At 39.9% G+C, this 27,659-nt stretch overlaps 1 protein-coding gene across 1 annotated transcript in view; it reads right to left on the bottom strand.

The window, feature by feature from the left end:
• The window catches only part of LOC114224674 (microtubule-associated serine/threonine-protein kinase 4-like), a 158,240-nt gene that overhangs the window by 27,197 nt on the left and 103,384 nt on the right, over nucleotides 1–27,659 (bottom strand). Inside the window, exons 8-16 of the mRNA XM_028123908.2 lie at nucleotides 26,639–26,740; nucleotides 23,452–23,584; nucleotides 19,845–19,912; nucleotides 16,817–16,902; nucleotides 10,203–10,411; nucleotides 8,686–8,824; nucleotides 6,985–7,117; nucleotides 5,940–6,105; nucleotides 3,973–4,074 (exon numbers count right to left, since the gene is read on the bottom strand). Of these exons, the coding sequence (XP_027979709.1) occupies nucleotides 3,973–4,074; nucleotides 5,940–6,105; nucleotides 6,985–7,117; nucleotides 8,686–8,824; nucleotides 10,203–10,411; nucleotides 16,817–16,902; nucleotides 19,845–19,912; nucleotides 23,452–23,584; nucleotides 26,639–26,740 (1,138 nt within the window). The remainder of the gene's footprint in view (nucleotides 1–3,972; nucleotides 4,075–5,939; nucleotides 6,106–6,984; nucleotides 7,118–8,685; nucleotides 8,825–10,202; nucleotides 10,412–16,816; nucleotides 16,903–19,844; nucleotides 19,913–23,451; nucleotides 23,585–26,638; nucleotides 26,741–27,659) is intronic.

Here is a 27,659-nt window from a genome sequence, read left to right as displayed (position 1 = left end):
TATTTGATGAGAATCTTTGTCCAGGATCGTGCACGGGCATTCTCTGTGTTTCCAGCACAACAGCAAAGTCTGACAGTGGTCACAGCGGCAGCAGTGCTAGCCAGCTCCGAGAGGAAGGCTGACTTGGACAAGGATTGCACTACATGCTAGAGGCATCTAGTTTCCTTTCATGAAATCACTGAGAGCAACCCCGCAAAGTAGGCATTCTGTCAACTCCATGTGTGGATGGGGAAACGAAGCATAAGCAATCAAGCATACCGAACCGCGAGCACCTGTTAAGTACAATTTGGAGAGGTTGAGCTGAAGTCTGTTTAAAAAGGGCCAGGCCCATCCTTGGTGTCACAGTGCCAACACGCCCACACAAAGCTGCCAGACACACTCTCTTCCAGCGTTCTTAGCTCAGAGAAGCTGAAAGATCTTAAGCATCTATCCAGCTCCCTCACTGTGCCGATGACACTGAGGTCCACAGGGTCAAGCCCTACCGAGTGGCGCACCACACACCACGCTGCAGGACCCTCGCTTCTGCTGCTGTTCATGGGGACACACCAATGACAGCTGAGACTCCGAGGTCGCTCAGCTTTACTCAGAGAAGTGCAGTTCTCTAGATCCAAGGGCTCACAGGGCACTTCCAGACCGTAGCAGCGGGAGGGTTTGGGTTTTCATTCCCCCACCCGCCACTCTTTGGAACCCAAGTCATGGAGAACATTCACTTCATCTCTGTGGATGATGATAAGTGGGTCCTCCCCACAGAGTCACAGCCCATGGGTGACCCAGCTCACACTTCTCACCCTTTGGCCTTCGTGCTCTGCCCCCCCCCCTCCCCCACCGAGAAGAGGCTCCCTGACCACGGAATCCTGTTTCTCACGCACTTTGGCCGAGATGGGGAACAAAAAAATTAAAAGGACACACTGGGGAGAAATGACCTCTGGGCTAAACCACTAGGGCAACGCGGATGATGGCATTACGAGCCCTATACAAATGATCGGGCACAGGAACTCAGGCAGGTGACAGTGCTCAGTGCAAGAATTCACCATGCAGGGAAGGAAAGGGAACGGATTATGTCTGGAGCTCTTGTGATGCACTATGTTAATGTACTCTGTAGCTTCATGACCATGTTTGCATTCAGTCCTTGCAATCATCCTGAGAGCGGTACAATAACATGCCCATTTTCCTAGATCAGGAAACTGTGACCCAGGTCACGAAGAAACTACTCTGTATCTCCCAGCTGGTACCCAGGTGGGAGTCAGTCACCTCTGAGCAGCTATAAAGTCCAATACACCAGGCTGCCACTCAATACTTCACAAGTTCAGAAGTCTAATTCAAGTAGGACAAGTTTCCAAATTTTAAGTTATGCTTCACACTAATGTTCTCCCTCTTGAGTTTTTCTCTCCTTTCATTGAAGTTTCTTAAACATCCATTATGTTCTTCACACCCCTCTTCTCAGCCTCTCTAGTCTCTCGGGCAAATGTGAATTCACACATTTTCACGGTGCATTATTTTGCCCGCTCAATATGCATTAAATCCAAAATGCTGTCATTGGGAGCAGCATGGCAGGCCTGCGGGATTCTCAGTCTCATTCTCCGGGCCCTACTGGGATCTGTCACGTTGGACCTGCCTGTTTGGCAAGTACTTTCTGAAAATGCTAAAAGCTTGGGCAGGGCCTTTTAAATGTCTTTTTTGAGCTCCTGCTAGGAGATTCGCGTCTCTAATTGTCAAGCCCTGAAAAGAACACAAGTAGCAGTCAGGGAGAAAATGCACAGATAACTCACAGCCTATAACATAGAAGCATGGGTGTGCTGACCAGCATCAGAGCCCCGTTTTGTAGAAGTCAAGCCCAGTCAAGATTCCAAGCATTCTCAGAGGAGGGAAACAGGCAGAAGACTCAGTGGGAAAACTCTCCAAACTGACCCAAGAACACTGAAGAGAAGCAGGCTCTTGGGAAGGCATGTTACAATTCTATTGTTATCTTCAGTCACATCTCAGGACAACGCTTCCCCAGGGCAGCTGAGTAGGACATATACATTGATATTTGTGTTGTTGCAGGACAAGCTGAAAATCAGTCTTCAAAACTCTACCCCATTCAGAGTGTGACACAGATTCTTTGACCGCTACTCCTATCTCTGGGGCCAGAAAGCAAATGTGACTGCAGGTCACAGCCGGCAGTGGGTAACAACTTTGCTAGTCGCTTCAGACGAAAGGAACACCAAATAGGAGGGGAAGGAATATATTCTGTTCAAAGAGTTCAGTCAGCTGAAAGGTAGGGGCACCACCACCATTTCTGGAACTCAGACGTCTATAGGGGAAAGCACAAGATTATGCAGGCAGGAAATAAAAATGACAGTACCAGTGGAAGCAGTGTCCCACCTGGTTCTAAGAGCCAGACTGGGTGATCTTTTGTCCTCATGAAAACCCTGTGAGGCAGTACTTCTCTAAGCTCCATTTTACAGATGAGGAAATGAGGCACAGAAAGGGAAGCATCCTGCCCACAATCACACAGCAGAGATTTTAAACTCAGGCGATCTGACTGTGGAGTTTGTGCCCTTAATTTCCACTTATATTGCCTCTCCTAGCCGAAGGCCCACTCATCCACTGCAAAAGGCATACAGGCACATGGCACTCCAGGAAGAGGCTCAACTCAAAAAAGTTTTCCCGAGTGAGCCTGAAGTTTCAATCTTCTTTGATATGCTAATGCAGTCAATGAGATTTTTCTGTACAAAGCCAAAGAGTAAATACTTTAGGCTTTGTGGGCCATACAGTTTGGGGACTCAACTCTGCCACCGAACCATGAAAGGCAGCTACAGACAATGTGTATGAATGGCACGGCTGTATTTCAATAAAACTTTATTTACAAGGTAAGAATATGGCCTATGGGTTTCAATGCATCATCGTCAACTCTAGGAGCACAGCATACTTAAGCAAGAATGGAGCCCTCCCACTGAGGGGAGCTGTGGGCAAACATGGAGAGTAACATGTGTATTTGAAGCTGTTGTAAATTATCTTCGTCTAGGAAAAACTGAGGGAGAGAATGATTTGTTCAGTATTTTCAGATATTTCTATTACAATGAAGTAGAATGAAACAGCTCAGATTAAATATTCCATCAGGTCAACAATTTTCACTGCGGAAAATTATGGATACTATCTACAATGTATACGTGTGTGTGTGTTGTGTTTATATTTAATATTTAGTCCCATCTAGATAAATTCATATACTGAGGTAGACTGGGACTCGATACTGGGATCTCTGTGTCTATTCAGAATACAAGAGAAGCAAGAGGAGGAGCAGAAAAAAAAAAAACTGTAAGTAGAACAGTTGAAGGGGAAAATAATCAGCAAGAAATTATCTTGAAATTATTTCCTTAATCTTGAAAGCCAACGGTTTTAATCCTCTTTCTTGGGCTATGGTGCTGATCACCATGATGAGACAGCATAGTTCAACCCCAGACACTCATTTCTAGTAATTAATTAGTTCAAGTACTGATAACCCATTTCAAAGCCTCTAGATAGTAATGGGCTGGGTCAAATCTTGCTGGGAGGGAGGGAGGAGAGAGAGAGAGAGAGAGAGAGAGAGAGAGAGAGAGAGAGAGAGAGAGAGTGTGTGTGTGTGTGTGTCTATATCCAAACAAAAAAGCTTCACATCTTAAATCCTCTGTTTTTAATTTATTTAAGATGCATGTTTTTCAGGATAGAAGAATTATATTGTGCTCAAACAAATTGAGAATGACTTTTGCTTTGCAAAAAAACAAGAAAAAAAAATCAAAGACAACCAACCACCAACCCTCCTAGTGTACATACTGCTCTGAATCAGAAAAAAAGTCCAAAATATTATTGTTATGATGTGTTGTAGTCATGTCCTACATCAACCAACAGATGTTTCTTATGCCAAAAAAACAAAACACAAACAAAAACCTCTGAGTGCTCCACAAAGGCATTATTTTTTGCATATTAGCAAAATTAAAACATATGTGCTCTAACCTGTTCCCAGTCTCTCCAGGGGATTCTGCCTAAGAAGCAAGGTAATCAGATCCTGGGCGTCAGGGGGTGGTGCCTCATCCTTTTCTGGCCAGTTGATCTCATCTAGAAGGGAGACATGTCATTTACAACTTTATTGCTCAAATAGCAGTCCAGGTCCCAACAGCCTAGAGGTTGCCTGGGAGTTTGTTACAGAAACAGAACTTTAGGCTCCATCCCAGACTGAATGAGAATCTGCATTTTAGTAGGATTGTCAGTTGATTCCTGGGCCCAGTCAAGTTTGAGAAGCATTGTTTCACCAGACATGAACCAGCACAGCTTACAACAAGGCAGGGAGAAAACATTTCGATAAGCAGTACCTTCCATTTGCTTTTTTGATTCTTTGTATTTTTTTTTTCTTTTTGGCAGACTTGGCTCAAAACAGATTATTCCTTCTAGTTATTAAGAGGACTTAATATGGTGAAAACTCTTAACACCTGTGTTTTAGACGTCCCCCTTCCAGGGAATCAAGAGAGTAAGATTTTTCTTTCCTACTATCCTCAAATGTGAATTTGGCCCCAGCCCTAAAGTTCTTCAGCGTCCAGAAGCACAAATTAATTTTGCAAAAATAACTATTTCTAGAGACAAACAAAAGGCCAGTGTTAAGTTTGAAGACAAAAAATCCAAAGTAATCATAGTAATAATGGAAGTATTTAAAGTCTGTCATAAATACTAGAATATGTTCTACATTCCACAGGAGTTTGCCCAAAGATAAGGTGTGCATGCTTGTGTGTATGGAAATGCAATAAAAACATGAGTTATTTCTGTGTGTGCCTGCCTCCAACTTCCTCTGCTGCAGTTTAAATCTGATTTGGAAAATAAAACATGAATATGCATCTGAGCCGTAAGGCATGGAGAACAAAGCCAGCATTTGCTGCTGTGTTAATTAAACAGTTGATTCCTCCTGCCATTCAGGCCTTAGTATATCAGAAAACAGCCTAGTTATAAATCCATAAACAGCTCAGATATTGTAGAAAAGGGTTATACACTGCAGGCAACTCACAAATCTACTTTGTTAAAGTTTACAGATATGCCTGGCTTGAATAGTCAATGATAGAGAATAATGCCGTGATTAAGGGACTCCTCATCCCAACATGAATTTTCCCTCCCTTTCCACTGATAGACCCTGTAAGCACAGTCCAGAAGGTGGCGGGGTGGGTGATGGGGGTATCAGTGATGACTGACAAACTTTGAGGAGGAGAGGCCTTTTTGATCTAGGCTTCGGGGAAATTTATAAAAACAGCAGGTAGGGTAGTAATAGAGCCTATTTAATTATCATTTAGTTTTGCCACAAGCCACATAACAATAGTGAGGGTCAGTGTGCAGGTTAAGATCTAGAGGTTACTGAATTTTAAATGAAAGATGAACAGCTATTACAGAAATAACATTACACCATAACAACCACCAATGAAATCATTAACAATCTGTGAATTAAATTTGCTTCCTTCCTGTTCTCATTATTTATTATTTGGTAGACATTTGTTTTAGGGTTTATTACATTTTTGTTAATTTCTTCATTGTGCCATTAGCCATTTTCCCCCATTTATGTAAATGTTACCCACATTAACCTTTTCTTCCCTGGTGCAACTTTCCTATTATGGAAAGGAAGACTGGACGGCAATGAAATAATTTGCAAATCCCACGTGAATTTCTTTTGCAGAAGAACACACCATAAAAATTGGTTACACTGCTAGTCCATTTCCAAATTCCATGTTAACGAAACTTCCTCAGATCAATTTTCAACACAAATTGATCTCCTGAGATTTGTGAAAGTCAGTTATGTGCTATGATGAGTGAGTTCTTTTAATCTGTTGGCTAAACTGTTTGATAAAGGTTAACATTTTAGTAGTTAAAACAGCAGTACTCCACAGAATTGCATGAAATAGCTGTTTCCCAACAGTCGCTTGAAGATAACTCCTGATGATATTTACCACTGATGACTTGTCCAAATAGCTCTTCTGGAGTATCCCCAAAGAATGGCACGCATCCAACAAGAAATTCATAGAGGATAATCCCCATGGCCCACCAGTCCACCGGCTTCCCATAGCCCTGCCTCAGAATCACTTCTGGTGCAATGTATTCAGGTGTGCCACAGACCTAAAAGATGATTGCAATATTAGAATAATTGGAATATTAGACATGAATTAAAATGAGCAAGATGGCTACACACCATTTATTTTGCCCAGAGTGCACCTGCTCAACCACATGGAACCACACGGACAAAGAACTTAGGAATGGCAATTATAAGTCAGTATCCATAACACCAAAGGCAATGAAATATTTAAATAGCAAAAAAGGGAAATTTAAAATGCTGCTGTAATGTTAAACTGTGTAGTGAGCAATTTCAAATTGAGGGTTTGACCCTATTTGGTGGTTTTACTTATTTCATAGGATTAAAAACATTTTTAATCCTCAAAGTTAATATAATGATGCATTTTTAATCTGTCACTACCACAGATAGTTTTAGTATTTATATGACCAAAATATATTCATATCCTGGCTACTTCATAAAAGCATGACAGTTGAGATGTGTTTTACCTTAAGTAACTTACAATGAACAGATTGTAGGCACATGGTAATGAGGCATGCTTAAAGGGAAATGGGCCATGGCTCGGATTTTAGCACCCGTGACTGTACAATGCATCATGAGTTTCATGAGTACTCTGCTGAGATTCCTGAATTCCTTACAAAAACCGTTTTCCATTTGTCTCTCTCACATTCTCACTTGTGTGCAATTACATCGTTCGTCTTGCTAATAGACCATAATGCTGGGGGAGGAATGTGGAGGAATGGACAGTTCAAAGAGGCCTAGGGAGAAAAATGGAAGCAATCTGCACTTTATTAAACGTAAGGCTCATACTGACATCTAAGCTCCCAGTCCTAACGTGGACCTGGCTTACACAAGTTGATTCTGAATGTCACTGGCAATATCGTACTTTGTATCCTTCTCTCCAACTGAGCAGGAGCCAAGCTTACCTGTTTGTCCAGGAACTCTCGAGCATCCTTCTCGATATGACCCTCATAGAGATTGGTAGTCATGCTCATTAGTCCCACCTTGGATAATCCAAAATCTGTCAGCTTTATGTGCCCCATGGAGGTGACCAACAAACTATGAAGCAGAAGGACACATATTATAACACTTGTTTGAAGTTCTTTCTTTTCTTTTTTTTTTTTTTTTTTTTAGGCTTTCTCCTCCTGTCAATTGGTAAGACTATTCACTATAGTGGTATCAATCTTTTTCATTTATTTATTTATTTATTTATTTATTTATTTATTTCAGAGAGAGGGGAGGGGCAGGGGACAGGGAGAGAGGATCTTAAGCGTGGAGCCCAACATGGGGCTCGACCTCATGACCCTGAGATCATGACCTGAGCAGAAATCAAGAGTTGGATACTTAACCGACTGAGCCACCCAGGCGCCCCAAGGTATCAATTTTAATATTAAACCCAGCCTGGGAAGAGGTAAGGTCATATGAACATATTACATATGTGTATCTGGCTCATGAGTGTAATTTACAAGGGAGGGCCAGACACCCGGCCCACCTAATCTTTGTTGGGGCAGCCACATACAGTATCATTTACAGGTTTAAACTTAGAAAAATCCAAGCATGGGACTCTGACATCTTTCTATTTTCGGAACAATAAAATAGAAAAGTGTTACCAATAATCCCATGTCATACATAAGAACTAAGATTAGCAACCTGTCTGTGATTTAAGTGACACATAAGCTAAAGAACTTGGACAGAAAAATGATTTGAGATTTTAACTTATGGCTCAAATTTAAATTTCTGTTCATTAAGCACAAAATGTAGATTTCTTATACAATGCAAAGAAATCACATGTGGCAGTTTTATGAATTTAATTTTTAAACATTTTCATTTTCAGAGGAAAAATAAAAATTTTAATTAATTAAAACATTAAAGGAATAGAGGATGTGAAAAGAGGAAAAAATAGCTACTGGAAGGAAATATTCCATATTCTAACAGCTGTCTTTGTTGGGTAATGTTGTGAATGAATTTTTTCATATGCTTTTCTGTACTTCAAAATTTTCTGGAATGAGCATGAGTTAATTTTATCATAAAATTTTCAGCATGCTTAGAATCTTTACATATTAACATGTAATGCTTTTAGAGGTGTCTGAAATTAGTGGAGAAAGCATAAAACATTTAATAAATGGTGTCAAGATGAATAACTTAGTCATTTGAGAGGAAAAAAAGTGTATCTGTATCTCAAATCAGACACTAAAATGAGCTTCATGAAGATTAAAAATTAAATTCAATATTAAATGGTGAGAGAGAATATAATATCAAGTATATCATCTTGGTGTAGGACAGGGTTATCTATGTATAACACCAAATGCAGAAACTATCCAGAAAACAATTAGAAGCTTTCTATGAAGCTATTCAAAAATGAACATAATAAAAACAACTTAAAAAATTTTAACTAACCCTGGCTTTATAATCTTTTTCTTTTGTTCCTTATAAGCTATTATTATAAGCAGCAGAGCCTTTAAAGTATTATATAAATATTATCATATATACTGCCAAAATAACTCATTTGGGAACATTATGGGAGAATTTCAAAACATGCAAAGCAACATTAAAAGAAAACATTTTTAGAGACATAAGACAACTTTTTGTACTGTGTGTAAAAAAAGATGTTTCCTCAGTGTACATACTTGTCTGGTTTCAAATCCCTGTGTACAATTCCATAATTATGTAGATATTCCAAGGCCAGCACCGTCTCGGCAAAGTACATCCTGGCCATATCAACAGGGAGAGGCCCCATGTTCTTCATTAATGTAGCACAGTCACCCCCTGTAAAACCCAAGCACAGGATTTAGCAGGTGGAGTATCAAGAAGACCATCAGTTCAGATTACAGACCTTCAAAGCAGAATGGCCTCTACCCACAGACACAGGATCTCAAATTCCAAAGTGGAGGCCATGCACTGAGTAATCATGTTTCTAATTAAGATGTGGTATGGGAAAAAATATATATATACATATATATATATATATATATATACACACACACACACACACACATATATATTTTTTTTCTTTTTTTTTTCAAGTAGGAGTCCTCCTAAGGGAGGAAATTTGCTCCAAGGTGGAACTGAAATTTGAAGAACAAAACACACCAGCATAAAGCATGGGTTCTAGAATCAGGCTACCAGAGTTCAAATACTACCTGTGACTCTCACGGGCAGGGAGATCTTAGACAAGCTAGTCCCAGCTCTTTCCTCTAATATCAGGATGGTAAGACTGTCATCCTTTTTCAGATTATTGTGAGGATTAAATGAGGTAATCTATGTAAAGAATTTAGGATACTGCCAATATTTATTAAACATGTGATAAATGTTAGTTACTGTAAACACAACCGAGGTTAATAAAGCCAAGTGCTGTTGTGGGGAAAAAAAAATGGGTGGAAATCAGGCAAGATATGCTTTTGTCTTGTATCCACGAGGAAAGTATCTAGTAAGTCTCTCCCTTTTGAGGATTTCAGTTCACTCATCTGCAAAATGAAAAGGTTGAACTAAATGATATTTAATGTTTCTTTGAGGTTTATAGTTTTGGAATTCTGCTCCTACGATTTTAAGAGCTTAAATTAGATGCTTTGAAGATTGTTTTGGCCCTTTCTAATATATTCCTTTTATTAACTTTGTTTATATCAATAAGTCATGGCCAAAAACACAGAAATTGAATGTAAAACTGAAGGAAATAAGAACATTTAAAAGGTAAGTCGTAGACGTCAAAAAAAAAAAGCTACATTTTCTTGACTTGTATCTCGTCTCCTAATTCATTTTTAATTTCATACCATAGACGAAAAAAGGATATATTTTTAATTCATTCTTTAAGAAGATCAATTGTAATGAACGATTTTATGCTATGTGATAAAAGTGAGTAGGAAAAAAATCCCATCACCTATATTCTAACTTTAATGACCAATAGGATTAAAAGCTATTAAAAAAGAAAAACAACCTTCTTCCAAATAGCACTAATTTTCCCTTTGTTATAGTAGAGCAGGCACTTTACAAGCAATTATCAGAAGATAATGACTGGGAATACAGCCATCTCATTGCCTGGCTTCGCTTCCTAGGTGGATACAACCATTATGTAGCCCAACAGGGAAAGCCTCCACCGCACAAAGGAGGAGGCAGTTTCTGGGTACCGGTGTCATGTTCTCTGATTTACCTTCCACGTATTCCATGACCATGCATAAGTGGCGCCTTGTTTCAAAGGAGCAATACATGCTGACAACAAAGGGATTCTCTGCAAAAGTCAGGATATCCCGTTCCACGAAGGCCTGCTGGATCTGATTGCGGAGGATGAGGTTCTGTTTATTAATCTTTTTCATAGCAAACCTCTGCCGGGATTCCTTATGCCGAACAAAGTAGACTGCCCTGAAAAGGAGCACAAGAGTTGGGGTTCACGGGAAGTGAGGATGCTTCTGGATACGGTAAACAATGGGTGACTGTCAACTTTTTTTTTTTTTTTTTTTACATTCACATGGCACCTGGAATTCAGCTCACACACACTATCCTAGCAGCTACAAACATCCCATTCCAGGCCAAAATCTTATGGCTACATTTATTTCTAAATCTTTCAATAAAGGTCACTGATCATACATAAGGCATCAAATTCATCTTCACCACAAGGACAGAAATGGAGTCTCCAGTGTGAGCTATTTTCCAAAAGCTAGCTGATGTTTTCAGTTTTTCCACAAACAAAACAAAATTCAATATATAAATCAGAGCAGGAAAAGAACTAACAAAAGTACATACATACCATGAGCTATACCCTTTCAAGCATTAGATATATGTTAGGCATTTTTTCTAGACTGACTAAAGTGATAATTTTCTATATGATACCCTTGGGATCTGCAAAAAAAAGGACCAAAGCTTCTTAGGGTAGGTGGCTTCCAACTTGAGGGTAATTTATTCCCCATGAAATTCCAGATAAATGAGAAGTATGTAATAGGTCATAGGAGGCTGTCCTGCAATGTAGCGTATTTCCCCACTACACACCTCAGCATGATTTACACCTGTGGCTGTTTCAACAGAAAATGCATTTCCCAACATAAAAGGGCACCAATAATACACTGTTCCATCTGACCCATGGCCAACGTGACAGCCAACTTTGCTGTAAAATGAATTTCTGCTGCAAGACTCACTCACATACTCTAGAGAAGCAATTCTGGCTGGGTAAAGACAATGGACTCCATGAAGCTTGATGTGGAAGAAACAAGTCAAGAGAAGGAGGAGGCTTAAAACCTCAACTGGAAATGAGGAGTAACGAGGAAAATGTCTTCAATTGGCTCAGTTTCTCCTAAGCTACTCTTCACTTGTCATTATTGTAGAAGAACAGATTTGAGCTCTCAGGTCAGCAAATACTCAAATAAATAATAATTTACAGAAACAGCAATCATCCACAGTAAAGGATATCCAATGTCTGTCTCCTAAAACAAAGGGTTATCTGATCCGAGATGCATATTCCACTGCTCATGAAAAATAAATGCAAGGTGGACTAGGTCACCCTAAGTCCCCGCCGAACCAATACACGCAGAGCAATCCACTTACATAAACCTTAAGTATATTCTGTCTCAGTTTAATTGGTATTCACATGTTCCGCCCAAGTGTTCAACTAGGAATTCATTTTTCTTTCAAGTCTGTGTGGGTTTGCCTTTCCATTGTATCCATCTTTTTCCTTCACTTGCAAAATTACATTTTTTTGGTCTCCGTTTAAACCTTATTTATTTATTTATTTATTTATTTTACTTTACTTTACTTCTTTTTTCCTCTCTCAATATTTCTTTGGTCTTCTCTTTCTTCCTTCACCGTACAGAAAAAATCTCTTTTATCCACACTTTCTATAACCAACTCAAGGAAGAATCTAGTGCTGTTATTCCCACTGTACCACAAACTGACAAGGGAACTGGCCGGCTGGGCGGCCAGCACTTTCCACACAGGCTAGCGGTCTTCTTCAGGATGCCAAACGCTGGGGCTCTCACCAGCTGGGTTTCTCTCTACACCTGTTTTCTTGGCAAGGCTTGATATCAGGATTAACTAATTTAAACAAATATTTAAACTGATGAAACAGGAGTGTGAAAAGGAAAAACTTTGTTGTTTATAAAAAAAAAAAACCAAATGGAATGCTTTGGAAAGTACTGATAGATATGTTAAATGTGAGTTACTGGGTGTTATGCACAAACAATGAATCATGGAACACTACATCAAAAACTAATGATGTAATGTATGGTGATTAACATAACAATAAAAAATTAAAAAAATACTAAATAAAATTCCAATTGACTTAGTATGGGTGAGAAGGTTTTCAAAAGTGGAAAAAATAATACAGATCTAGAGTCCTATGTGCAGATTGCTTCAAGCTCCCGCTTCACCTTTAAAGCAGCGAAAAATGAAAACAAAAACAATGTATTAGGAGGATGGTTTATATAGGCTGTCTTAAAAAGACCTTATATCAGAGGACTAGTAAATTTATATATATGTATATATCTGTGTGTGTGTGTACACACACACACACATTTTATTTATTCATTTATCGTTTCTTTTTTTAAGAGCGAGATCGTGCGAGTGGCGGAGTGGGAGGGGTGGAGGGGAGAGGAGAGAGAGAATCCCAAGCAGGCCCCACGCCCAGCACAGAGCCTGACATGGGGCTGGATCTCACAACCTAGGAGACTGTGACCTGAGCTGAAATCAAGAGTCAGACGCTTAACTGACTGAGCCACCCAGGCGCCCCTGAATTTACATATATTTAGATTGAACTGACATGTTTAATTTCAATATGCATCTGAAATTAAAAGTATATTTAAAGTATACTTTTTTTTTTTTAATGATTTCTGACTTTGACTTCTTAATTAACCAACCAACTACTCCTTTTTTCTGGATCAGGTTAAAGGCTTTTACAGTATTTTTCTTTTCCCAAACACTGATTGGATAAAATCAAGTTCCCCCCGAAAACCTTGCGCTTCTCCTAAGCAGATGCTGGAAGGCAGACAGACAGATACAAAGGGAGGGCAGAAAATAACCTGGCTTCCGCAGACACAGAAGACAAACACTGGTGAACAAATATTGTTATGAAGAACTTTTTAAAAGCGAATTTCCCTTTTAAAATAAGATTTAGAATTTGAAATGTTGAAAAAAAGAGTATCTTTATATGAGCGCCTGCCTCTTACTGAGAGTCAACTAGAACATAGCTTACGTTCTATCTCTTCTTTGAATATTTCACACTGAGTAGATGTAGCGCTGAGGACCCTCAGACATGATACTAGGAACTCCACTGTCAGGCGGCTGCCACTGGATTTTCATCAACTCTCAGCGTTTCTTACATAAACTGCTCAGCAATATGTCTGAGAACAACAGGAAGTGGGGAAGGAAGAATAGGGCCATCCACCATTTAATGAAACAACAAAGGGGAAAGAGGCCTCAGGCCCAGTTTGACCAGCATCCAGACCAGGTTTCCCAGGGGCACTCTGTGAATGAAGAAGGACTCATATCTTTACTTTCAGATTTGCAATTTGTAAAACCTCATCTGACTTTTTGCGCGGCCTTGCTGGGATGTGCTTAAAAAGCATCAGTTAATCCCTAGGGAAATTTACCTACACCAATGGAAATTAATCCTATAGGTAGCTTGAGACATCACTGCGGCAGGACGTGCATATCTTGATCAAGTTGCAAAAGTCAACTAGACTTCTCAATTAGAATCTGCTGTAGCTAGTTATCTGCTTGTTTCATGTTCTTGTTTTTACAGTTCTTTACTGCTTTAGGAATACTCTTCTTAACGCTGAAATCTGCTTGTTGAGCAGTAACTGTCCTCTCTCACGTACACCTTTCTTCCTCCCCTGTAAAGTGATGTTCCAAATCTACTTAAGTCAGCAGAGAGAGGGAGAGATTGAAACAGACAGACAGACAGCAACCAGCTGACAGACAGGACATCTATCCCTGCTACGCATAGCTATACACCGTCCAAGGTTACAAAACTGGACCGAACGGATTCAGCCCCTCATTTCTCTGCAGTTTGGCCTCAAAGGCTGCTTTCTTTGAAAGGGCTGCTTCTGTCTCTCTCTTCCTACACTGACCTGCCAGGTAAATAGTAGAACTCAAGGGTGGGGGGTGATGCGCAGAGCGGGGCAACTGTCCCCTCTCAGTCAAGCTTTTTTTCATCCCAGGCAGAAGTGAGGGGTGGGAGGGTGGGGAGAAACGGAATCAAAAGCTGATGGGATCTAGAACAGAATGAATCAGTCCTATCAGGAGTGTGAATGTCTAATGCGTATAAAATTACGCATACATCTGAGAGCCCAGGACATGAATTCGTGCGAGCAAATCTGCACGTGGGAACAAGAGTGCATGTGTTAGAGGAAAGGCTGTAGGGGGAGAGGCGTAAGCCACCAACCTGCACACATGGGTCTGTCACGTAAATGACCCCATCTTTTGAGGCATAAAAGAGAATGATGTGCAGCGAAGCTAGAAACTAAAGCAAAGTGGGACAGAAATGCTGCGCCTTTCAAATTTAGTTTTTTAAAAATTTTGAGTCAATTTTATTCTTTCACTCTGAAAACATCTGAAGCTGTCATTTGAAAGTCCAGATGGAATCAAGAGAAGATGGCTCCAAGTTGTAACAGGAATACTTTGAGAAGGAAGGAGCGCTGCTTGGAATCAGCACATCTGTGACCAGCCATGCCGCTGAGCCTCTCTTTCCCCACACCTGGGTGGAAATAATATCAACGGGGCTCTTACGAGAAGACAGCATACATAAACCAGCACCGTGCCTGGCACGTGGCAAGGATGAGCTTTCTCCAAAGTGCTAAGCTGGCATGAAAGGACGTCTGACCTTCAGCCAGGGATCCGAAACGCGTTCAACGGAGAAGGAAATTGGATGATACCAAATTAGCAGACTGGCTTTATAACATGAACTGTCACTAAGTATGATGTTGAGAAAACCCCGACGTGTTATAGCTCCTTCTAATGAGAGGGTTAGTTTCCAGCACAGGTGATTTTCACCAAGTCGCAGAATCAGGATCACTCTAAGCCACTGATGTGAGTGGTGGACTGTAACACAAGCGCCAGGGAAACCCCCAACAGCCTCAGTTCATCTCCAGAGAGGCATCCACGTGTTCAGCCAGTTCGCATAAGCCTGCAATCAGCATCTTGACTGGGTGGACCAATAGGTATATAGCTCCATTCAAATTTTAAATTAAAAATAATTAAAATGAAGAGGAAGTCTGTCAGAAATGTAATGAGAGATTAAATCTAAGAAGAGCAAAAGAGGGAAAAAAGTTTTGGCTGACGGGCAGAAGCTGCGGCAGGCAGCCTGTCAGCCCATTCAGGACTTGGCCTGCATCCTGGCTGTTTACTGATTCACAGCTTGTTTAACTTCTTGTATATTCCCAACCATTCCCCGAAGTGTGATATACCTCATCTACTAGACAGGGGTTTAATTGCACTACAAATGAGTTTACTCAACCAATTAGAACTCCAAATACTGCTAAGATATATGCCCAAATTTTATAAAAGCGGTGTTTCACAGATAATCTTATTCTAGAATTCCACTGCCAATAAAATCAATCAGTGCTCAAGCCCAGAGACCCATTAAATCAAAGTTCAGTTTTTTCCCTAATGAAGGAAGAAATCCTCAGAGGATCTCGAAAACTAAAACTAACTAAAACCAAGTAAGAAACAAATAAAACTCACAAAAACCGTATGCTAAAACAATTTTCTTAGGGGGAAAAGTTTCCATGAGGTCCTTGAACTAAATGAAATATTATGAAAATAGAACATCAGAAAACATTTATAAGCCACATCAAGAAATATACCATTTGACATAATCCTGAAAATAAATCAGTGAAGCACAGAAAGGACTCACAAATATTTAAGTTCTTCACTAAGTTCATGGTGTGGAAAATATTAGAGACAAAAAACAAAAATCGTAAGGAGAAACATCCCTCGTGGCATAACAAAAATCTCTTTGATAATCTGCTCATATGTGTGATAAATGGCAATAAATGTCTATGGGATTGTTTATTGCTCTCCATATACAGATGGAATTGAGATTAATACTTAATTAAACTAGAGCTCTTGGGCTGTCTAAAAATGGATCAGGACACAGTATGTGTATTAATTACCCTAACTGCCTCTTAGTAACTCAGCAGGATCTTGTCACCACTGACCCTACCATAAGAAGAAAACCTTGTGTCTCTAACAATGAAGCAAGAAAGGGGCACCACTAATGTGACCAGATCAGAATACAGACTTAACTGAAAAGAAAACAAACAAAAAACCCTGGTATAATATAAAGACTGAAAGAAATGCACTGCTTTCAGTTTTCAAGCAGTCTTCTTATTTAAGTACTTCTCTCACCAGACTGACTGGGGGGGTCAGACAGAAAGTACCGGCTAATTCTTAAGTAGTGATCCTATGTATGAGTTTACATGTTTTCAGAGATACAGATTTTATATATCCAGATATGGCTGTGTGTATGCATATATACGACCAAAAGTCAGGTGTTTCTGCACCCAAAAGGGAGGCAGAAGGTCTATATAAACATTTTCCTTTACTTGATAAAGTCTTCTTCTCTATACCTCTAAAATAACTCCAGGTCACTTGATAGGTTTTCTTGATGGACTATCTAAATGAAAAACAATTTTGGCTGCACACTATACCCACCACTAAAGGAGCAGTCAACTGAAAACTCAAGTCCCTAATGACACCTATTTGGCCTAAGATAAATGCGAAGAATATATTACTCAGGTGTGTAAAAATACAACAAGAGAGTTTTCTTGAATTACTCACCCATAGGCTCCATTGCTAATCAATTTAATCGTTTCAAAATCACTTTCCCGAGGTTTCCTTTGAAGTTTCAGGGAAGCATTAGAGCTCTTGGAAACAAAATATGGAAGTTAGAAAATAGTTGGGAATTCAAGAAAATGATTTTAATAGCAACACAAATGACACTTGCATTCTATGCTCTGGCGTTGGATCTGCTAAAGGGCAGTATTCGAGCCAAAGGAAGCCGGCACCCAGCTTTAAAGATCAATTCTGCAGAGCAGCGCTGGTAGACTGCCTCTCAGGACGGCGCCTCAGTCTTGTTTAAGTGAACCCCCATTTCTTGGAGATGAAGGTACCAAGCTTCTGAAAATTTCCAGTTTGGGGGCACCTGGGTGGCTCAGTCGGTTGGGCATCTGCTCTGGTCATGATCTCAGGGTCCTGGGATCAAGCCCCATGTCGGGCTCCATGCTCAGCGGGAAGTCTGCTTCTCCCTCTGCCCCTCCCCCTGCTCATGCTCTCTCTCTCTCTCACTCACATAAATAAATAAAATCTTAAAAAAAATTTCCAATATTAATTTACCTCTGTAAACTATTCAGGTTAGCCTCATCCTAGTCTTTTCAAGTTTTGAGATTTAAGTCCAAAATGACAAACCTTAACTCTAGTTTCATTCAGTCGGAACAGAAAGGACGGGCCATTGTGGCTCTACATGGACTGATGGACAGTGCAGCTTCTCTGTCCCTGACCAGAGGATGTCTGTCCTTCCTATGACAACCCTTCTTGTTTGGAAAAGGTAGTCGGCAACGATGAGACAATGTGTGCCTCTCTTGACTTCCATACCATTAGTCTTACCATGGTTTAGATATCTATTTCAAAAAGATAGCTCTTTAAAAAGTTGAGCTCAGGGGTGCCTGGGTGGCTCAGTTGGTTAAATGTCTGCCTTCGGCTCAGGTCACGATCCCAGAGTCCCGGGATGGAGCCCCGCATCGGGCTCCCTGCTCAGCGGGGAGTCTGCTTCTCCCACTCTCCCTGCTCATGCTCTCTCTCAAATAAATAAATAAGATCTTAAAAAAAAAAAAAAGCTGAGCTCAAAGTATAATAGTAAGTAAAATTTTTTTTTTTCAAATATTCTCTAATAGTCCACATATCTTAGCACCGAGAGGGTGAGCACTGACAGCCTCTTTGTTTCCACTGCAGAGCCTTCCTATAATTGTGGAAGAAACCCCACAAGTCTGAGGTATGTGCCACCCTCCCCCACTGGATGCTGTCATCTACTGATGTGCTGTTTCATTTATCTTAGGAAGACCTGGGTACCCAGTTTCCCACCTTCCTCTCTGCTCGTGTTCTCTCACCACCCTGGGTGACTTCAGTGTCCGTGTAGGTAACTCATGCTACACTCTGGCCTCTGGGCTACTTGAGTTGCTCAACCAAACAACTCTTCCTCTCCTCTATTTCCTCTTGCCCTCTGGCCACAGGCCCTGGGTCTAGTCATCACTGCTGATGCCCCATCTCAGAAGACATAATTGAAGACTGGGACCACTCACCTGTTCCACCATTCCACTCTGATGGGTCCCCACAGCTTTGGGCTCAAAGATCCTGTTCAAGGCCCACCTGTCTCAATGCTTCCCCACCCAGGTGACCTCATTCATGCCCACGGATGACTGCTACATCATTTAGAACTCCACCGAAAACCCTCCGAATACCAGGAGATTCCATGCCATGTATACGGATGCTAGTGTGATGGCTTTTCTTGAATGTCCCCCCAAAACTTAAGTCTACACTCATTCAAAATTATAATAATTACGATAAAATTAACAAAACAGCTATCATTTACTTAGCATGTAGTAGTATTGCTGATCTAACCATTTCACGTAAATTATCTCATTTAATATTTTGTCATCTTTTATATTTACTTTACAGAAGAGGAAACTGAGGCACAGAGAAGATTCCCACAGCTACCAAGAGATGCAGCCAGCTTTCAAATCCAGGCCATCTCACTCCAGAGCATGAGTTCTTAGCCTCCAGGCTACACAGCTGCCTCTATTTCCTGACCACTCGCAACTCGCTCCAGTCTTGTTCCCCTTTTGGCTTTCACAGCTAGGGACAATGGCACCAGCATCCCAGAACTCTCACTTGTGCCACTGCAGAGCCTCCTGAGAGGCTTTCCCATGGTCGCTCCTGCCTGCCCCCCTCACCCCATCTGTGTTCTATACCGCCATCCTAAGATTGTTTTTAAGCCATAACTCTGACCGGGTCATCTTCCTGTCCACCTGTATCCACCCCACAAACACATACATTTCTTCCCAAGTTTAATAGCTTCCCACCATTCTTTGAAAGAGAAGATTTAACAAAGAAGAACAATAAGGACCTCTATGTCTGGTTTTTGCCCCAGCTCTCCAGTCTCTATGGTCTCCTTGCCCTTACCCTCAGACGCACTCTGCTCCCTTGTGGCACAGTCTTTGTCCAGGATGTTCCCTGGGCCTGGAATGTTCCCTCTGCCCCTTTCTCATCCTAGTAACTTCTCATACCACAGCTCCTGGGCCATTTCTTCAGGAGATCTTTTTGGACTGGCAAGACTAAGGTCACTCTCGGGGTGCCTGGGTGGCTCAGTCATGAGGTGTCTGCCTTCGGCTCAGGTCATGATCCCAGGGTCCTGGGATTGAGCCCCGCATCAGGCTCTCTGCTCAGCGGGAAGCCTGCTTCTCCCTCTCCCACTCCCCTTGCTTGTGTTCCTGCTCTTGCTCTCTCTCTCTCTGTCAAATAAATAAATAAAATCTTAAAAAAAAAAAAGACTAAGGTCACTCCCTATTAATGTTATGTTTTAGTAGCACATGGCCCTTTTCCTTCGTACATCTTATTCAAGTTTATCATTTTTATTTCTTGTGCATGGTTTCTTTTTATTAATTACTTTCTCTTTGAAAAGAGGGGCCAAAATTGTATGCTGCCTTGCATGATACATGTTTATGGAAGAAATAAAATAACTGACACACTCCAAATCTCCAGACGCTGATAAATGGAAAAACCAACACCATATTTCATCAAGAAAGATACTTACACTCACTGATTCATCTGTTTCTGGTGTTTCTGCTGTCCCACTATCATAGTTTCCCAACTGAGCCATTTCTAAATTAAAAAAAAAAAAAGAAAGAAAAAAATTGAACAATTTCAACTAGACAAGAGGTAACTTCTTCAATATTTAAAAAAAAAGTTTACACTTCAATGTACCCATGGGAAAATCTTAAATCAAAAATGGCAAGACCCAATAATTGACGTTCTTGAAATTGTTCAGGACATGCCCTTCCCTGGAACCCCATTTCTCATGAACACTTAGACACAGGTACTTCAGAGCTGGGCCTCTGCTTCATCTAGCAGGACTGACTGGCCAGCACAATCTAAGGGTTGGGGGGCGGGGGTGTGTGTGTATCAATGGCCCTGCTTATAATTGAGTTCTCAAGAGAAGCAAGTCTTCCCAGGCTCTGACAGGCATCGAAAATGCACTGACTCCAGCTCAGAGATGATTCTCAACTTGAGGTTGAGTATTCCTCATTCCATTCTTTCACAGCCACTGAGTGATATCCCCTGCCTAGTACACAAAGAATTTGCAATTTGTCACAAAGGAAGTAGTAGTTGTTACGGGGCTGGACAATGAAAAGACTTGGCACACCACTATGATCAGCACTTACTAGGGACCTTTCACCCTCAGGCTCTCCATCGTAAGGTGGGAAGAATGTATTCATCTTTGAGAGTTTCTTATAAGTATGACATAGGAAATTCATGTAAGGCTCTTAGTGTGTTGACTAACAAAAATGAAGTGTTCACTGAATACTGATGGTTATTTATGGTTCTTAGTTACATCCTGTAAAGAAGTCAATCCTGGGCTGGATGCCACATGCCTGATACCAGCTTAAGTACTAACCTGGTGGTCTAGTTAAAAGAGACAAAAGCAAAATTAAAAAAAAAAAAAAGAAGAAAAAGAAAAAGGCATTTAATTGCTCAGTCTACAATGGAATGCATCTCTGAGTCTATATAAGTAAATGAAGAAACCTAATTCATTTTATTGTTCATTTTAATTTTTATATTTAAAGAAAAAAAGATGTTTAATTAAAAAAAAGAACATGAAGGAATTCTCTCTAAAACTCTGATAGGTAGCTACCTCTGAGTGTTAAGATCATAGGTACTTTACATTTTCTAATTTTTCCAAAATTGAACATGTATGCTCAGTTATATATATATATATAATAACTTATGCATAAGTTATAGTTTTTAGTTACCTATTTTTGTATGCATCTAAAAGTAGTCCTTAGACTCTCATTTCATGTATTCACATTCCTATAAATATCATCATCCTTTTCGGGAGAGATTACACATAAAAGCTATGAAGCCAAACAACACTGGAGTGTTGTCTTTAGATAAAAACTAACAAACTCCAGAATCTAGAATAACTGATGATACTAACTTCCCTAGTTTACCAGTAGGGGAAATTCAAGAATAAAAATGAGCTCAGTACAAACCAGGTGCTTTCTTAGTGTCGTTCAAGTGATGTCAACATCCTATAGGACGAGCACTTTAGATTGGGGGACTGGGAGGTGAGCGAAAATGTATTCAGTCTCAGGGACTCTCAAGGATAGGACTGATTTTAATATTGTTTCAATAAAACAGCAACAGTAGCTAACATTTATCACGCATTCCTGCATCTTGGGGGGAGAGATGAACTCATATAATCCTAAAAACAACTCTACGAATAGGTACCATTTCCTTGGTTTTATGGAAAGAACACTGAGGCACAAAGAGGCTCATCAAAATAGCACAGGACTGGTGCCAGGGTGCAGACCTGAGCTTCTCCACTCTACACCCGCACTCCCAACCTTCAAAGGTCAGACCGTAGGTCTGTTATAGTGTAGATGTTGACAAGAAGGGGTAACAAATGTAGATCAGAGTCCTTAATAATGGCATGTTAAGTGGTAACAAATAGATTAAAAATCATCCTCAGATCTGAATCAAGAAAATGAAGTGTCAAGAGTTAAAAAACACAACTCCCAGGGATGAATTTGTGTTATTACTAAACTCAACACTTGTCCAAGGTCACTATTAAGATTTTTTTAGAGTCTCTATAACGGTACATAGATGGGCCTCAGATGATTCATCTACCAAAGTTCAGCCCACAGTGGTCTTTACTGCCAGGTTAAGAACACTGTGAAGAGCTCACTCACTCTACAGTTCAAGGGCTGAAACAACCTCAACTCCACCAGCGTGAACAGTCATTCTAATATACTTTGACAGCCTCCCCACTCCAATTATTTTCATAAAAAAACAAATTAAAAGATGGTTCTGTTTAAATAGGATTTCTGCTAAATAACTATTATCTGGGAAATACATATTATTTGCAAGCAGTGAGTAGTAATGGAATGGAACCAGGAGTCAGCTTTTGAAGCAGGAAGCTAAGGCATCGTTTTGCAATGCCTGAAGAGATTTTTAAAACTCATCTAAATACCATTAAACATCTGCCCTTTTTATTTCATTGATTTAAACCATTTCTGAAGACTCATGATTCAAAAAGGTAAAGATGGTAATTTAAAAGCCATGGGGAAAAATCTCTCCCCAGGGAACTTTTCAGAAAAGCAGCCACCAGTCTCTGATAAGTGATGAATCTGATGTGGTATTGCTTTCAGGACAGTATAAATTTATCTGGCATTATCTCCCCGGAATGCATGCATCATTTCACTGGAAGCAAAGATCCGATGGCTGTAAGAGCAAACAAAGTGGGGGAAACAGGAGAGCAGGGCAGAGAGCAGCAGGTTCCCTGGCTTTAGATGGGAAAATATCTGTGCCAACAGTTACCATCATTACAAACAATTTAGCAAGATAAACGCTATTTGCAAATTCAATTTAATGAACCACGAAGAGGATTTTGAATGAAGGAGTCTCTGATTGTTTTTGACTCTTTTTAGGCAGTATGTAACTTCAGTGTTTTAAAGGACAATCCAAACAATAATGAGCAGGGGAGTAGTTTACCGATATTAGATTTAAAAAAAAAAACAAAAAACACTAACAAGGTGCTTAGTCTTTGGTGTACTTAATAACATTAGACCTATAAGCTTTCAAAAACATTTCCCCCCCCACTGGCCTTCCTGTATATTATCATTTTTCATAATTTTTTGGTTACATGCAAAAATATGCCCACAAACACTGTGCCTGATCTAAATCTATTCTCAGGTGCATTCCTCCCCAATTACTTTAAATGTCACTTTTAAATTAACTATAATTAATTTCTTTGGCAACATCTTCAAAATTAAAAGGACACTTGAGAAGAACCCTACTGAGCTTCGCGAAAGAAAAAATACTCAGAGAAGGCAGAAATCTAAACCCTTTCAGGACACTGTGGCATTGTCAGGCAGACAGGCCTCTGGGATTTCAAGGCCTATCCCCACACTCTAGGTACAACACAAAATGGGTCAGGTTCACCTGCTCTTTGGGACTCAACTTAGTGAGTTGTGAACCCCATAGTTAAGGGTTGCTTTTCTCTTCAAAGCAAATTGGCCCCCAAATTTGTACTTTTCAACAGACAGAGCCAAATCATGTGGAAAAAGTAAAGACCTGCTAAGTTCCTATCTGAAGTCACAGTGCAGAATCAAATGAAAGGTCAGCCCAACTAAGGTACGTACCTTCCAAAGGATCCTTATTGAGCCCCAGCTGGCTAATGATGTACCTGGGAATGTCAGTTTTAATACCCTGTCCTTCTTTTGCATGGCCTTCTGCTGCTTCCAATAGGTAGTAAAATTCTTCAGGATCAAATTCCTAGCAGAAGACAAACACAGATGTATACTTATTTGAGCCAAAATTCTCTGAGGTTTTATTACATAAATTCCTCTCACAATAAAATTTGCTGGATATACATGGTTGTGGGTTATTTATGCAGAAAGGAAGCAAACGACTTTTAAAAAGTATGTAATTCTTAGTTCATATTTGAAGCCTTTCATATTCTAAGACAATACATGTATGTCCTTGGTAACTCATATAGTGACCACTTCCAATTTCCTTGTAATGCAACTTTGAAGATATCCTATTGCTATCTTATTGAAAATGAGTATGTCTAAAATTCAATTATGCCTTTTTAGTAAAATTTTTAAATCTGAAATCTCAACCAGAAGATTCAGTTTCTCTCTGCATAAACAGCCACAAAAGGAGTAATGTTAGAATATATATTCTCAGTGGTTTTGCAGGAAACTCCATTAGTAGGGGTGCAAAAGTATTTTTTAAAAATATCAAAATTACCACTTTTTATCAGTACATTCTAAAATTAAGATTCATGTAATGTGAAGATGAAGAAAGACAAAATTACAAAATTAATTCTTTCTATTACGTGTGTCTATTTTTAAAATTTGGTAGCACATTTTGCCTATGCATTTTACTGTCTTCGGTTGCTACTTCTAGGATGTAATAAAAATCTTTTTTTTTTTTTTTGAAAGATTTTATTTATTTATTCATGAGAGACAGAGAGAGAGAGAGAGAGAGAGAGAGAGAGAGGCAGAGGGAGAAGCAGGCTCCCAAGGAGCAGGGAGCCCGATGCGGGACTCGATCCCAGGACCCCGGGATCATGACCCGAGCTGAAGGCAGACACCCAACCATCTGAGCCACCCAGGCGCCCCTAGGATGTAATAAAAATCTTTAGGAGCCCATCACTCTAAATGGATGCCATGGATTTATTTGTTGTATACAATTACGTTTGCAGATTTAAACCACAGAGGCTATTTTCAGTTACATTTCCTAGATTTTTATCCCCTCAGGATGTTCCCCATTTTGATTAATACCCCAACTAGGCAACTTTAGGATATCAGCATTTCACCTGAGAATTATTCAAGGGCTTTTTTTTTTAATTTTATTTTATTATGTTCTGTTAATCACTATACATTACATCATTAGTTTTTGATGTACTGTTCCATGATTCATTGTTTGCATATAACACCCAGTGCTCCATGTAGAATGTGCCCTCTTTAATACCCATCACCAGGCTACCCCATCCCCCTCCCCCCTCCCCTCTAGAACCCTCAGTTTGTTCCTCAGAGTCCACAGTCTCTCATGGTTCATCTCCCCCTCCGATTTCCCCCCCTTCATTTTTCCCTTCCTAAGGGTTTCTAAAGGCCATGTAAAAAATGCTCGCTTCAAATGGAGGAAAGCCAAAACCAACGTATACACTGAGCGCCCTTTCTAGAAACCTACAATGACACAGAGCGCAGGCCTGAAACAGCAGGCCTGACACCACTAGTTGGAAAACAACTCCTAAAACCCTGAAGCTCCAATTTCATCTGAGCTTTAAATAGTGCTGAAAACAGCAACACTTTCAATTCTGTTCTTAAGTTCGTCTGTTTGTATCCTTGAGAGGCTATACTTTTACTTTTTCTCTTCTGGTGAGGAGGGATTACTGAAAAAATTAATTTCCTCTTTTAAGGCAAGATCTTCTATTAGCATATCTGCTGCTGTCCAGAGAAATAAGTTTTAATGCTAAATGCTATTTTTCCCCCAAATTAAACAAATGCAGGAAGTACAAGCATGTGGTGCATTAATTCAAAAAATACAATGGGAGACGCAGGACAAAAATCAGACTTCCTTCTGCCTGCATTTGCCAGGTTCTCCCAGAGGCATCCAGAGTATTTTTCCCCCTTATCCTTCCAGAGACAATGCCAAATGGTGCTTTTGATTCTGTGCTTCTAAGGGTCCTGGCCACTGATGGAAACACCGACTCCACCACGCCCCTCCTTGTCTCCTCAAGATTTCCCCTCTCCCGTGACTCACTATGCATTGGTATATATTTATGAGGCTGTGAACATTTCACTATTATAAAAAGCTATGAATGTTAATTGAAATAAGGGCAAAACCCTAGCAATACCGCCCTATATGTATACGTGTGAATGTATAATTCTGAAAAGCTGTACCACACGTAGTGTGACCAATACTTTAATGGCTGGCAGAACTTGAAAGTGAGTGTTGATACTATGTTAAGCCCCTTAAAACTATTCTTACATTCAAAGCTTCGTATCTGTTCACAGTATGGACTGAAATGTCAACCAAAATTACATAAACAAAAATTTTAAAATAGGAAAATGACCAAGGACAATATAATTGACAAAATGAACTCATCTCTGAAAGTCTCACTTCTTCCAGTCTATATGGGACCCTACTATATTCTCCCAAGTGGGTTGCCACTGAGCATCTTTCTTTCTTTTTTTTTTTTTTAAAGATTTTATTTATTTATTCATGAGAGACAGACAGAGAGAGAGAGAGAGAGAGAGGCAGAGGGAGAAGCAGGCTCCCAAGGAGCAGGGAGCCCGATGCGGGACTCAATCCCAGGACCCTGGGATCATGACCTGAGCCGAAGGCAGACGCTTAACCATCTGAGCCACCCAGGCGCCCTGAGCATCTCTTTCTAACATGCCATATTTTAAGAACAAACACTAGTAACTGTAGGTTATGAGAAAACCTATCTCTGATTTCCCTCTCTCTGCATCTTGCCAACTCCAAAAAAGTGAGGCCCAGCAAGTGTTTTAAATTAGCTGTCACACAGTAATGGTGTTGAGATAAGGTTAAGCCCATTAGTTCATGATGATCTTTCCAGTTTGACCAGAATGTGATATGATTATCACTCAATACAGCACAAGTCCTAGAGTTTTTACTTAAACCAGACAACAAAATCACATGGGGATGTGCTCATAAACATTCCTAAGCTGTAGTTCCTGTTGACTCTTTCCATTTAACTCTGGTCTTTGAAGCCAAATGGAAACTGGAGGTTTCTGATGGTCACTGCTTTCCCACAGTTAACAATAAATAATGGAGTCCCCTCTAGGGGCAACTTACCAGGCACTCCAATAACCGAGCTGGGCGGGCAATAACAATTAGGATCTTTCGAACTAGTTGTTTAATAAATGCCAATTCTCCACTTTCTGAACGATCATGAGCCTATGAGAAAGCAATGAAAAGAAAGGTGACTAGGACTGATCTATTAAATGGAAGAGAAAGTCAGCCAAGTACGCTAACTAGATAACTGCAAGTATTTGAAAATTAAGTGATTTAGAAAATACTTTTCAAAGATTGATAAGCAAACATTATCACTTCACATATGGACACCATTAGACTTCTTTATCTACAAAATGGCTCCATTAGCTAAATTTCAATTGTAAAACTTTGATTTATTCTGTGTTAAAAATCAAACGTTAAAACTCTCAATGTAAACGATGAATGATGGAGAGATTAACAGATTATGACACATTAAGCACATGGTACAAGTGGAGTGGGTGGCTGATAAGGAATCTTCATTTGCCGGATGTCGCAGAATGAAGTATGAAATGGCTAACATAGTGAAGGGCTGCTTTTGTTATCCTGGGCATTTAACACATTTATGAAATAGATTTTACATGTGCACCACAATTAGCCCTATCAATTCGCTATTTTATAACATGTAAGAAGTGTGCATTGCTTATTTCAAATGTTAGGGGATAATGTTTATACTCGGACATATACATAAAAATTTGGTTTCATATACTGAATAAATAATACCTATGCACTCAACTCAGTAAAATTTAACTGACTTCCCTCTTTTTAAATTTTGTTATATGTTGCCTAATAAAGCACAAAAAATATCCTGAGAATAAAACTCAGTTTGAGTCATTTTAATTTTCAATGATATTTTCTTGAAGAAATGAGGTAAATCTGTAACAAGGCAGACATAAAACCAAAGTTGTAAAAGTTTAAACATGTAAACTTCTATGCATGCTCACTTTAAGGCTGTCATAATTTTTAAATTGTCGTAACAATTTAAATTTACCTTCCTCTAAGGATTAAAAAGCATATCAAGAAGATGCTGGTACAAAAGAATATA

The sequence above is a fragment of the Eumetopias jubatus genome, unplaced genomic scaffold, assembly GCF_037043125.1.
Source record: "Eumetopias jubatus isolate StellerSeaLion01/CBP00866 unplaced genomic scaffold, mEumJub1_p1.0 scaffold_5, whole genome shotgun sequence".
Taxonomy (NCBI): Eukaryota; Metazoa; Chordata; class Mammalia; order Carnivora; family Otariidae; genus Eumetopias; species Eumetopias jubatus.
The sequence above is the reverse complement of the archived record's forward strand: the minus strand, read 5'-3'. Positions and strand labels throughout refer to the sequence as shown.